General features: G+C 36.7%; 1 protein-coding gene across 2 annotated transcripts in view; it reads right to left on the bottom strand.

Moving 5' to 3' along the window:
- NUP205 (nucleoporin 205) overlaps nt 1–13923 on the bottom strand; it is an 81432-nt gene that overhangs the window by 13166 nt on the left and 54343 nt on the right. For both annotated transcript variants that reach the window (XM_060020959.1, XM_060020960.1), the window contains 6 exons: nt 12224–12372; nt 11104–11295; nt 10088–10209; nt 8437–8575; nt 6283–6409; nt 1191–1267 (listed from right to left, as the gene is read on the bottom strand). In XM_060020959.1, coding sequence (XP_059876942.1) covers nt 1191–1267; nt 6283–6409; nt 8437–8575; nt 10088–10209; nt 11104–11295; nt 12224–12372 — 806 coding nt within the window. The remainder of the gene's footprint in view (nt 1–1190; nt 1268–6282; nt 6410–8436; nt 8576–10087; nt 10210–11103; nt 11296–12223; nt 12373–13923) is intronic.

Raw genomic sequence — 13923 nt, 5'->3', positions numbered from 1 at the left:
TATTACACATACACACATTCACCCCTACATATATACATCCATATATATTATATAATATCTAACTTAAACTGATGTTAGTTTAAATAATAAGTACGGATAAGGCAAAACATACTAAGGAGATTATAATGTAAATTTAATTTGTCAAAATACTCTTTTTAAATCTTAAAACTGGCTGTTTGCTATTCTTACAGACAAAAACAGATGCACTATCACATTTCCAGAGGCTACCTTATGAAAGATTCATCAAAAATATTTTTTTCTCCCCACCAATGAAAAAAGTTAGAAGGCTTAAAAAAACAAAACAAAACAGAGTATTTTGGCTTGGTTAGAGAGAGTACAAGCCTTTCTGGAGTGCTATTTGACAATGACTCAAAATGTACTACTTGTATACCCATGCACCCATTGATAACAATTATGCTGATGGCAGCATTTTTCTTTTGGAAACTTGAAAAACAGCTCATGAAAAGAGGACTGTTTAAGAAAATTACTGTATCAAAAATAATGGAATATAAATATAATTCTTCTGCAGCCAAAAAAAAGTGAAGGTGCTCAAATCAAAGCAGGCCAGGAGGCTCCCAGAAAGACTGCGATAAAATATCTAATTGATAAGCTATCTACTCTGTTTGAACATATTGAAAAGAGATTACATAACTGGAGGAGAGTTCGGGAATAAATTAGAAATAAGTACATAAAACCAAGCAAATAAAAAAAAGAAACAATTACTTACTCTAGGAAAAACAATGTTGTATAGAAAAGTAAAATATGGTCCATCCATGGCTTATTCATAAATGACATTTCATAGTAATAATAATGTAACACTAAATATTAATCTAATCGAAATTATGATATGATTAGAGTTGGGGGTGGGGACACGTTACAAGAGAGGTACATATTGTATGACAGAAGAACAGGAGTAAAGAGATCTAAATTCTCATCCTTCTCGATGGAAGGTCAACAGATGACTCTTAAAATTGGAAAATCAAGTAGTAGTAACATAAGCATATTATTTAGAGATATGAAAGAATCAATTAAAACCATTGCTGGGTTTACCCAAATTCAGGGAGCAGAATGGGGAGGATCAGTGAGAGGACTGTTGTATTTTGTTACAAGTCTTATAGCTGCTCTTTGAAGAAGTAAAAAAAATTTTTTTAATTTAAAAAATAAAAAAGAAATAAGAAAGAATCAGTTACCTGGAATCTTCCAATATGTCCCTGTAGCTCCATTAGAGATCCTTCATTAACATCAACATCAAGTTCACTTAGTATACCTATAAAATTTGGAATGCTTTTAAATGTAGTGTTATAATCAAAAAATTAAAAACATTAAAAAACCAGGAATGGTAGTTTTACTATTTTATATTTATATATGTATACATATATATATTTATATATGTATAAATATATATTTTTATATATATATGCATAAATAGACACAGACTCTGCCATGAAGGAGGTTTGAGAAATACGACTTTACAAAGATTGTGTACCACCACACAATATGTTAAGTGTACCACATCACACATTCAGTCATATGCAAGCTAAATCTAGACTGAATCAGTAATTCAAAAAGGCACTTCAAAGTTTTTGAGAAAAATCGATTTTTTATTTATAAACATAAAAGTTAAAATTTTCTAAACTCAGCAGTAAATTACTTTCTCATGTAACAGTTCAGAATATAAAACACTAAAAATGAAATGCATTTTTTTTCTTTTATCTCGTCTATGTATTGTACCATTTGATTTTTTTTCTTTTCCCTTAGGTAAAGTACAGTTTACACATACACAAAAAAGTTGCCATTCAATTTCTCAGTTTGGACCCATTACGAAATCCCTAAAGCTGATCAACCTTTTATAGTACCATGGACTCCCTTTATTTCTATTGAGCCCTCCAAGCAAACCCATGGGTCATTCTCTCCACTGGTTTATTTCTTTGTTCTATGACTGTAGCCATGAGGAGAACCCAGCTGATCCTGTCCCAGCCACCCTAACTATCCATGTGTTTTCACAATCCCTTTAATCCATTTCTTACTTCCAAGCATACACTCCATAGCACATAACCTGGAACCTTATCCTTTGCTCCTTATAATGACAAGCCTTCCTCCTTTTAGATTTCTCAGCCCATCAACCTCTACACAAACCTACAGAAAATACTCATATCACTTGGCACATGCTGGCTTGTTACCTCACCTGCGCCTCACTGCTCCACTAGCTCCTTTCCCTTTCCCACCTCCACCTCCACGGGGAGTAGGTTCCCAGAATCACTTTATTTAATTACTTTCTAAAATTTACCCTACCGCAGAGGATTTTTCTGCACTATCTAAAAATGTGTTCAGGTCTCCCTTGTACTCCAAAACAAAACAAAACCAAGTAAAACCCTGATTAATATCAAATTCTTGAAATATTTTTTTCTCCATTTGTTGCTTGTGATTCTCATGCCCTCCTTTTCCATCTTAACCCCTTGAAAGCTGGAGTTTGCACTTAATACTACCGTGGAACTTTGGCTTTTTCCTGTTTGTCCTTAACCTTTCTGATCTCTGCAACCTGTGTTTCTGTTCCCCAGTTCTTTCATTCCTCCTGCACATCAACTGCTGCCTCTATTTTAAAAAACTAGCAATTCTCAGATTCTTTTTTCTTTTGGCAGCACCGAGTGGCATGCGGAGCGTCCCCAGTCAAGGATCGAACCCGTGTCCCCTGCAGTGAAAGCACAGTCTTAACCACTGGACCACCAGGGAAGTCCAATTCTCAGATTCTTAAGACCTTTCTGCTACATGCCACCTGAGTGCTGTGGACCATATATATCATCCTCAACTCCAAAACACTTTACAGAATATCTGTGGGTCACAGATAAAAAATTAACCTGATGATAAGTAGTTGAGGAGGTACAACATATCTGGTACTGGGCTAAGCATTTAAGACAAAACCATATAGTAAAATTACAGGATAATACAAAACCATAAGTAATCAAGGGCTGAACTGGGCAGAGTAGGGTTAAGAGGAGTATAAATTATTTTTTAAAGTTATTTTAAAAAATTAGGAGGGTATTTTGCATTATCTTTTAAAATTATTTTAAAGTGTGTGTGTGTGTATATATATACACACACGTATGTAATGGTATATATGTATGCGTGTATATATATATAAAAGTATATTTATATCTGACAAAGCACTGCCAGGAACTTACCAAGCCTACCAGCTCAAATATACAAAAATGTATATGTATATGTATACACACACACAAAGTTATTAAATGCCATACTGTTTGACATTTTTAAAAAGATCGGAAACAGTCAACGTGTCACAGGGGTCTGGGTAACCACCTCACAATTGGAAAACTATTCCACCAATTAAAGAGTCAGGTAGGAACTATACATGCCGATGAGAAAAAATCCCCAAAACATAATGTGGGGAAAAAATTACAGAGCAGTGTGTATGGTATTTCATTTGTGTAGGGAGGAAAAAATTTTTACACCACGAGCAGAGAAACTGCTAGAAAAACAAAGTATAAATTGATAATTGGTTCCTTTTAGGAAGCAGGAATTGCTGGTCAGAGTGCTTTATTGTTTTATTTTGTTTGAATATACCATGAGCATGTTAAAATAAACTGTGCCTTTCTGAAGATAATTTTAATACAGTGACAGGGTTAAATGCTGCTATTAGTAAAATACAGAATATTTCAAGTATTTTTAAAAAGTAACGAAAGGGGACTTCCCTGGTGGCACAGTGGTTGAGAGTCCGCCTGCCGATGCAGGGGACATGGGTTTGTGCCCCGGTCCGGGAAGATCCCACATGCCGCAGAGCGGCTGGGCCCGTGAGCCATGGCCGCTGAGCCTGCGTGTCTGGAGCCTGTGCTCCGCAACGGGAGAGGCCACAACAGTGAGAGGCCCGCGTACCACAAAAACAAAAACAAAGAAAAAGGAACGAAAGGAAAATTCATCAATAAAATCACCTTGCCAGAGGATATGATAAAAGGTAAATTCTCTCTGTACTAACTCAGGACTTCTGGATTAAGATGGCAGAATGAAGTAGTATCATAGAATGTCCCTTCTATAATCAACTACAAATAAATGAAATTCACCAAAAAGGGAAAGGGGCCAACTTACGCCATAAATACTAAAGCATGGTGGTGCTTAAGGAAAAAAAAAAAGGGGAGGTGAAGAAAATTCCAGGGGAGTAAGTAGCATAATTCAACTCATGACTCTCATCCCACCCCTCAGAAGCAATACAGAGAAAAGAAGATAAGCCAACAAACTCTTGCAAATTCTCATGGAGACCCCACAATTTGCGAAGCAGCACATTCGGGTGATTAAGTAAATTAAGTAATTAGGAGAACTAGCAATTAGGAGAAACCAAGGTAAAAACCATTTGGAGAAGAACCACTACATAGCACTATGGGACCTTAGTAAAGGCAAGGGTGGCCTGTCTTGGTATCATCTCAGGACACTGGAATGAAGTGGGGAAATGAACATAATAAGCACACAGGACTAAGACACTCCAAGGCTGGGTGGAGTTGACCCTGGGATCTCCGAAGAATGAGCACAGTCTCTAAGTACCTTAATATGCACTGCACTCTGCCCTTCCAAACTCTCTCCTTCTCCCAACACAAAGGGCTCAGGTACTGAGGCATGCCCAGAGAGGAAAAAATATTGTGGGTGTTGGGGCAGAATCAGAAGTTGGCCTCAGACTTCTCCACAGCAATATAAAGATGGAGGTAGTATAGGCTAGTAGTTAAGCACACAGACTCAGAAGCCACAGTGCATGAAAAACCCTACAGTATTATTTGTGTGACTTTGGACAAGTTAACCTCTCTGTGCCTCAGTTTCCTCATTTGTAAAAAAAATATGACATTATTATTAATAGTAGGCCATGCTTTCATTCAAGAATAAAGGTAACCTTTAGATGTCTGTAAACATTAGAGAGTTCAGGGAAGATTATATACTTTTTCTTAGGGGAGGGGACCTCAATACAAATTAAAAACACCAAGAGATAAATCAAAAGAAAGAACTCAGAAATGGTGAAGCTATAGGAGGAAAAAAAAGAATTGGTGTTTTTCTGTGAATCCATGTAAATATACAAGTAAAACTAAATAACTGAAGTTATTATGGTTACAAGACTGAATATAAATGATATTTACTTGTAAATATAATACAAGCAAACAACATGAGGGTGGAAAAAGAAGTGTAAAATAACTCATTACTTCATCTTTCACATCAGGAGTTAGTTGATTCTGTCTAAATTTTTTTTTTTTTTTTTTTTTTTTTGCCATACGTGGGCCTCTCACTGTTGTGGCCTCTCCCGTTGCGGAGCACAGGCTCCGGACGCGCAGGCTCAGCGGCCATGGCTCACGGGCCCAGCCGCTCCGCGGCATGTGGGATCCTCCCGGACCGGGGCACGAACCCATGTCCCCTGCATTGGCAGGCGGACACTCAACCACTGCGCCACCAGGGAAGCCCCCTGTCTAAAATTTGTAGTAAAAAAACATGTAGTAAAATATGTAGTAAAAAAAATGTTTTTAATGACCAAAATATCTTAGTAGTTTATCATAATCTTTTTTTCTTCTTAATCATAGTGATATTTTAAGAACTAATATCTCTTGTACACTTGTAGTAAAGAAACATTTGTCTGGAATTCATCAATGTCTTCAGTTTCTCTTCAATTAGTTTTTCATCTGTAAAGTTCACGTAAAATTAAATAGTTGTTTTCTAAAACTGAATGTAAAAGGTATCCCATTCTCGAAAAGTACCTCTGTATGTCTGTTTCTCTCCAACGCCCCTCCCCCCACCAATACATACATATACATAGAGCAATGTTTGAAAAGCTACTTATCTATGTTAACATTTGATAATTTCTAGATAGTGGGATTTGAGTGTTAATTATTTTCTTGAACTTTTTGAATTTTTTATACTGACCATATATCACTTTTATAAACATATTACTTCAAATAAAGGCAGTTAAGGGGACTTCCCTGGTGGTCCAGTGGTTAAAAATCCACCTTCTGATGCAAGGGACACAGCTTCAGTCCCTGGCCAGGGAACTAAGATCCCACATGCCGCAGCAGAGGATCCCACGTACCGCAACAAAGACCCCGTGTGCCTCGACTAAGACCCGACGCAGCCAAAAATGAAATAAATAACTAAATAATTTTTTTTTAAAAAAGGCAGTTAACTCTGTTAGTTCCAATCTCAAATAAGTAATATATAGCTGCAAAGTAACAATAACCTCATTCTATTAAGTGTATGTCAGTCTGTAAAGCACTGGTAAAAATCCATTCAACATAATCAACTCACCAGGAAGTGCTGCTTTACTTATAATTCCTGTCAGCAGAGCCAATTCCTGCAAAGACCCAGCACTAACATCCTGACAGCGCAGGATTGCTTGTATGGTATCAGAATGAGAAATGAGAAACTGCAACACCTAAGACGAAGAAAAGGAGGGGAAATGGAAAAACAGGTGGAAGAGTAGAAAATTGTATTATAAATTTATATCCATCTGTTTAATAACATTGAAGCAAGTAATTTAATGTAATGAAGAATATTAGATAAGCAGTTGTCTTTTGCATTTACGTAGTTTATTTTCAAGAAGCAAACATCTAACTAAATTTTATAAGAAAGCTAAAGATAAGGATTATTTCAAAGTTTAGAGATTAATACACTTAGAAGCTACTATAGAAGAGTATAATATAACTTGGAACTACTGTATGAAAACTATTATTTGACCCCTATTTTTTAAAATTTTTGTCTAAATGGAACTAGAACATGAATTTAAAATGAGTGTGTTCAAAAATGACTTACTGGGACTTCCCTGGTGACTCAGTAGTTAAGAATCCGCCTGCCAATGCAGGGGACACGAGTTCGAGCCCTGGTCCGGGAAGATCCCACATGCCGCAGAGCGACTAAGCCCGTGCACCACAACTACTAAGCCTGCGCTCTAGGGCCCACGAGCCACAAATACTGAGCCCACGTGCCACAACTGCTGAAGCCCATGCGCCTAGAGCCCGTTCTCTGCAACGAGAAGCCACTGCAATGAGAAGCCCACACACCGCAACAATGAAGAGTAGCCCCTGCTCGCCGCAACTAGAGAAAGCCTGCGCACAGCAACGAAGACCCAATGCAGCCAAAAATAAATAAATAAATAAATTTATTTTTAAAAAATGACTTACTGAATTCAAGTTTGCTCTGTGAAAGTCTGACTAGTGTGACATGGGGACAATCACATAAAAGCTTTTGTCTAACTCTCCTTTTGATATGATGAAAGTAAATGAGATACAAATCTTGACCTCTAAACTGTGCCCTTTCAGCTTAGCATTTTACAGTGTACCATCATAGAAGACTCTACTCATTTTCACATTCAAACATCTTCTTAACTAGATTATAGATTCCCTGAAGGCAGGGACTACACCACAACTGGCTGAACATTTGAATCTCTCAGGAACTGTGCCACTTTTGTTTTTTAATACAAATTCCTGGCCTCAGAGTCCATCATTGTTGGACATGAAACTCAGTAATCTGTATTTTTTAAAGAACCTACTCAGGTAATTCCACTATGCTCAGTATAAGACTGGCCTTGTATCACAATGTCCCACTTCTTCTAAAAAACCTTAATCTCGAGAAAGTAGAAGACAAAGTTTTTGAGTGTTAAAGAACTGACTCAAAGGCTGCATATGAAAGGGGTAGAATGTCACTTAGACTAACGCAATATAAAATCAGGTAGCACACTAGAAACAGCAGCATTCTATCTTGGGAAAGTATGCCTGAAGACTGATGGCAGGGAAAGCAGATAAAATCACCATAAATTATTAGGATGTGTCCTAATTCCTGAGGGTATCATAATAATAGAGCAACACAATAAAAAACTGCAGATTCTTAGTGATAAGCCTAATTAATCAGTAAAAGGTTAAATTGCATATTGCATTATTAGTCTAAGAAACAAACATATTTTTGAAGATTTCACTGAAAAGCAATGAAAATAAAACTAATTTATGGTGTTTGAAGGAAAAATATTTTATTAGAAACTCACTTATTTAAATTACTCATTCTTTAAACATCACAACTAAATGTGGCATCATCATTTATCTTTTGTATTTTCTGCAAGGTCTAATAAAGGAACAGCATTCTCTAATAAATACCTGGTTAAATTACATTTTAGAAGCCAGCTTATTTCTATCACAATAACTGCTTCCTTTTGCAGAACAACAAATTTAGATCTCTTGCCTTCTATCTCACTATTCTATTAATTAGCTGTGGTGTTTCATTCAAACAAGAGTACAAAAACAGACCGATAAAGTTCAGAGCAAAGTGCAAGGGGTCTATGTTCAATACCCAGCTCTGCCACAAACAGAACGGTTAAGGTAAATTCACGTTAAGCGTTCTATGCCTAGGGCTTCTGCATTTGTAAAATAAAGATTTTGCACTTGATGATTTCTACACTAAGGATCCTCTTACCTGCCCTGCTGCCTGCAAGTGCTGGGCCATACTAGACGTGAGGATGACCTGGCACAAGCGGAGAGCTGGAAGCAGAATCTGGCGGTACCGGTCCACTGGAGTAGGGATGAACACTGGGGCATCTCTCAGGCCAAACATGCTTGATTTGCATCCAGTGAACAAGGAGAGAGCAGCAGTCCAACAGTTAAAACAGTCCCTGACCATCTCCACGGCAAACAATCACAGGTGGCTAATTAAGATGTGAAGCTACTAATGAGGACTCTGTATCCCAGAGGTACAGTTAGTGAAAAAATCTGAATTTTTAAAAATCTTCGTAAAGAATAATTGCATAAATTTGAAAAGACAGTGCTAAAATTCCCCAAACATACTTATTCTACTCTAAATATTCCCTTGGGCCACAGAGACTATGTGTGAGAAACAGACAGAAACAAAAGTTACTCTCCCCAAATTTCCCTCTTGTACACCCAAAGCCAAAAATGAATCTACATTGTCCATTATATAAAATAAAACAAGATTTTAAAAATTAAAATGAGATTGTAAAATCACTTAACCTTTAAGATGAGGTCTCAGAACACTATTAATAAACTATTATTTATTGTAAATATTTCTATTTAAATTTTTGAACAAAAAAAAAAGGTTGCCTGTTGAAGAGAAGAGAATGAAAGCAGAATATGGAAATAAAAAGAAATAACAGAAAGGCTTTCCAAAGACAGGCAATAATAATGTGCCATGAACTGAGGAATACAATTTACTCAATCCTCTTCACCTAAGGTGAAAGTAATAACTCTTGTGTTTAAAACCTTAGAAAGTTATACTAAAAACATTTTCTTTTCTAGAAGTAAAATATTTCTATAGTTAAGCCTGAAAAACTCAAACATACAATTTGGTAATGGATCTTTTGAGGAAAATTACTCAAACTGACCTAAATCGTTATTTAACAGTAGGAGGGTATGCTATAGGCCCTAACAATGCTGCAGCCATGTAGACAAAAAAGAAAAAATTCATATTCAAACTCAACTGAGAAATCTGCTAGAAAGTTTGAAACTTAAAATAATTTCACTTGAAGCTTTCAAATTAGCAAGCAGTTGGTAAAATGTTAAAATGAGAAAAATATAAAATACTATTCAAGTCATCAAGAAAAGAAAATCCACAACAAATTATAATTTCATTACAATACTTTAGAAGACCAGTATAACTGAAAACATGTACTTCTACTAAACAGAACAATAAAGTTGGGAAGAAAAACGTCTAACAAAATGCTCTCCCATTTCCCTCTTACGTTACTGCTCTAAAATGGAAAGCACTAGGTCCCTACCCACTTTTACCCTATTAGCAACTTTCATTTATTAGTTAATGGCAGGGGTATATGACCAAACAAAACCATCAAGATGAGAGTACTGCTCCAACAGAATTATAAACGGCAAAATTATGTTTGAAATTTTTTTTTTTCCCTTAATAATCCTTTACTGGTAACTTTAAAAAAAGCGGCAGGGGGTGGGGATGGTGGTGTGATGAATTGGGCAATTGGGATTGACATGTATACACTGATGTGTATAAAACAGATGACTAATAAGAACCTGCTGTATAAAAAGAATAAAATTAAATTTTAAAAAAACCATAAAAAAATAAATAAATTGATATGGATGCTTACCCCTGTGGGTCCATTTCTGGGCGCATGTCATAGACTTGGCATTGTGCCAGCCTCACAATCACCCCGGACCTCAGCAGCTCTAAAGCGCCCTGTTGTATCTTGGCCACTCTTGTGAGAAATGCCTAAGAAGTTATGAAACAAAAATCATCAGTACAGAGATCAGAGCCAAGCGTCTCACATTAAAATGAGACTTTCTCATAGCACATTTCTGATCTGTAATCACTGGTGAAGAGAAATTCTGAGCTAGCTAGGAAGGGGCATATTATACCACCTTAACCATAGGATTTTTATGAGGAGTAAATGGCACAGCGTATCTGAAGCGCTACATACACCTTGCAAGGATTAAGCATTCAACTAAATCATCATGTGGGCTTATGGAGGGCAGGGAAGATTGTTTTGCTCACAGCTGTATCTCTACTACCTAGTGCCATACCTGGCATGTAACAGATATTTAATAAATACTTGTTGAATAAATGAATGAAGGAAGGAAAACAGAATTAATGAAGAATCTAAGACTTTAGTGCTTCTCTTATTGTGACATTTGTGGTATTTTTAAGCAGGAGGAAACAGAAATTAAAACAGATTTGGAGGAAAGGAAATGAATTATATACACTGTATTGAAAAATCCTGTATTTAAAGTAGAACCAGCACATCTACATTGGAATTTCAACAGGCAACTAACAGTCTGATTTTCGTTGCGGAAGGACATTTTTGCTCACTCTTCTCCTCATAGACCACTGGGTGTCATGTGGCTTTGCCACCACCAGCAATCGAAGTGAGTAAGCAGCAGTCTCAGTACCCAACTAACCCTCTCAGGATCATTTCAACTCAACTTTGGCATGCTCAGAAGATACAGTTCTAGCACATGTGCCCAAATTTAAAACTCCTTAGAAATGATTACAGTTTGTATGATAGAAACATGCAAAATGTAGGCCACATTAGTTTTCTTTAATATATCCTTAACCTCAAGAGGAAGTGACCTGTTGATCTAACTTCAAGTGAATATAAAGCCTTACCATTTTGGATTCGTATGTATAAAGGGCTTTTAAAAGGGGAGGCTGTGGAGTGAGTAAGCTCTGCAAAGTACGGTCATCTTCTACCAAGCTGTCCACAAGCACCTTCAAATAGCCACTGTTAGAAAGATACAGAAGCCACTGCTGCTGCTTATCTACGGAGACAATCCGATCAAGTAGAGCCAGTGCCAGCATCTGACGGAAGAACACATCAAAATCCAAAATGTGGAGATGGCTACCAAAATCAACAACAGTAACTCCCTTTATCTGGAAATGTTTAAAAGTTTTCTTATAAGGAGAATGGTTGCCTGCAATACAATTCTCTCTCTTTTTTTTTTGGAGAAAAATGTATGTATGTATCCAGAATCTTGATTTATTAATAAAAGAAAAAATTTCAGGGTAAAGTTATATTTCTGAAACAAAACCTAACACATTAAAATAATGGCATTAAATATATTTTAGCAAAATCTAAACATTACTTGCTGGAGGAAAGGGATTTTTAAAAATAGCTTTTCCCCCCAATTGTAAAGTTTCACATGCTCCTTGTAGAAAACAGAAAACTTATACAGAAAATACATTATCTGAGAAACACAGATTACTTCGTTCTATGTCTTCCCAAATATTTTTTTAACATAATTGAGAGCGTACTACATGATTCAAATGCTATGTAATTTTCCACCAGCAGGGAATTATCTTCTCACTGTATTATCACCAGTATGACATAATATTTTAAAGACATATAAATGCAAATACTCATTGAAAAAGCAGAGAAAGATACACTCAGTATAAAGGCTACGTATCCAGCATTCTCTTATGCCAAGATCTTGATTAACCAGCATCTCTGCTGGTTAATTTCTACCAGTGTAAGGCAAATCTCAAAATTAGCAAAAAGATTATTCTGAGGGTACAGCCTGAACAAATAAAGGATTCTGAACGTAAGTAAACAAAACATATGAATGAACAAAACAGAAATTCAAAATTATAGTAAATAAGAAAATTCACTAAAATATATTACAGAAAATAATTCCCAATATATAACATACATTTGAAAAGCTGATCCAGTTTATGCCTTAATAAGTCAAAATATCTATCCAATTATAATACTAAGCAGGAGTTACTGTACCCTTCCAATCTCATGACCATCACAAGCATCTCGACAGACCACTTCCATGAGGGCAGCACCATAGCTCTCAATGATGGCTATGTTTTCTCGCTGTAATTTACTAAACACATCTTCAGGGGCGGTCAGCCTTTCCCACATGGTTTTCTTGGCTAAAGGGTTACAATAGAAGACATATAAAACACTCCAGCAAAAAGCAGTTTGGTAACTGAGTAATTACACCTCATACATGACGACAACAGAAAAATCCTTCCATTATTGCCTGCACACAAAGACCCATCAACCAATGAGTCTAGGCAGGTAAACTTTAAGAACACAATGCACTATTCCATGTATGTACACTGAGAACAATGGTATTAGGAAAAGGATAAACTATCCTTAAAGAAATCAAAATGAACTATGAAACCCCAGGAGAAACATTCCTGTATTTATTCCACTAATCAATCTGGTTTTATCTTTTATTGAGATCTACGAGAATTTGGCTACAAAGGAGCAGGTACAAAGTAGACAAAGATCTGCTTCCAAAAAACAGATATTTTATTCTTTTATATTTTTTAATTGAAATATTCATTAAAAAGAAAAGGTATACTCATTATGAAGATAATTTAAATTAATTAAATTTAATTTAATTCAAGGAACACTAATAATTCAAGATAGGATCATATGCTTTACATAGATTCCTATAAACCTTTTAGAAAAGTTTCATAAATACACTACATAAAGCAATAATCTGTATTTGAAACTAATCTTATGACTTTTCCCCAACTAGCACATGGTAGCAGTTTTTTTTTTTAACATCTTTATTGGAGTATAATTGCTTTACACTGGTGCGTTAGTTGCTGCCGTATAACAAAGTGAATCAGCTATACGTATACATATATCCCCATATCCCCTCCCTCTTGCGTCTCCCTCCCATCCTCCCTATCCCACCCCTCTAGGTGGTCACAAAGCATCAAGCTGATCTCCCTGTGCTATGCAGCCGCTTCCCACTAGCTAACTATTTTACATTTGGTAGTGTATATATGCCAACGGTAGCAGTTTTTAAACTGAGGAAAGATTCTCAAGACAGGGTGATCAGAATGGAGGGCAAAACAAAGCAGGTTTAACCATGAAAAATAAAAATAACACACAAGAGCTTCCCTGGTGGCGCAGTGGTTGAAAGTCCGCCTGCCGATCCAGGGGACACGGGTTCGTGCCCCGGTCCGGGAAGTTCCCACATGCCGCGGAGTGGCTAGGCCCGTGAGCCATGGCCGCTGAGCCTGTGCGTCCAGAGCCTGTGCTCCGCAACGGGAGAGGCCACAACAGTGAGAGGCCCGCGTACCACAAAAAAAAAGTACACACAAGGTGGCCTATATTCCACTATAAAGTTTGCAGCAGTCAAACCTTCAGAGTTTTTTTTTTTAACTTTGTTTGTTTGTTTATTTTTTCCCTAAAATATCTTTACCACTACTCTGATTTTATTTTAGTCATAGTTAATTTCCAATAGTGTCAAAGCAGGGTATGAGATTATTTTCTCAACCGTGTCACTTCCTTTGGTCACCTGGTCCCATCTACTTCTATTTCACCTCCCTCCACTCTCCACCTCCACCCCAATGCTGCCGCCACACTAGCTCTCAAATTCAGCACTTCCTTCAGTCTCAGGATCTTTGCACTAGCTGTTCTTTATATTCTTCCCCAGATCTTAGCATGACTGCCTCCTCTTC

This window comes from Delphinus delphis, chromosome 9, assembly GCF_949987515.2.
Source record: "Delphinus delphis chromosome 9, mDelDel1.2, whole genome shotgun sequence".
NCBI lineage: Eukaryota > Metazoa > Chordata > Mammalia > Artiodactyla > Delphinidae > Delphinus > Delphinus delphis.
The sequence above is the reverse complement of the archived record's forward strand: the minus strand, read 5'-3'. Positions and strand labels throughout refer to the sequence as shown.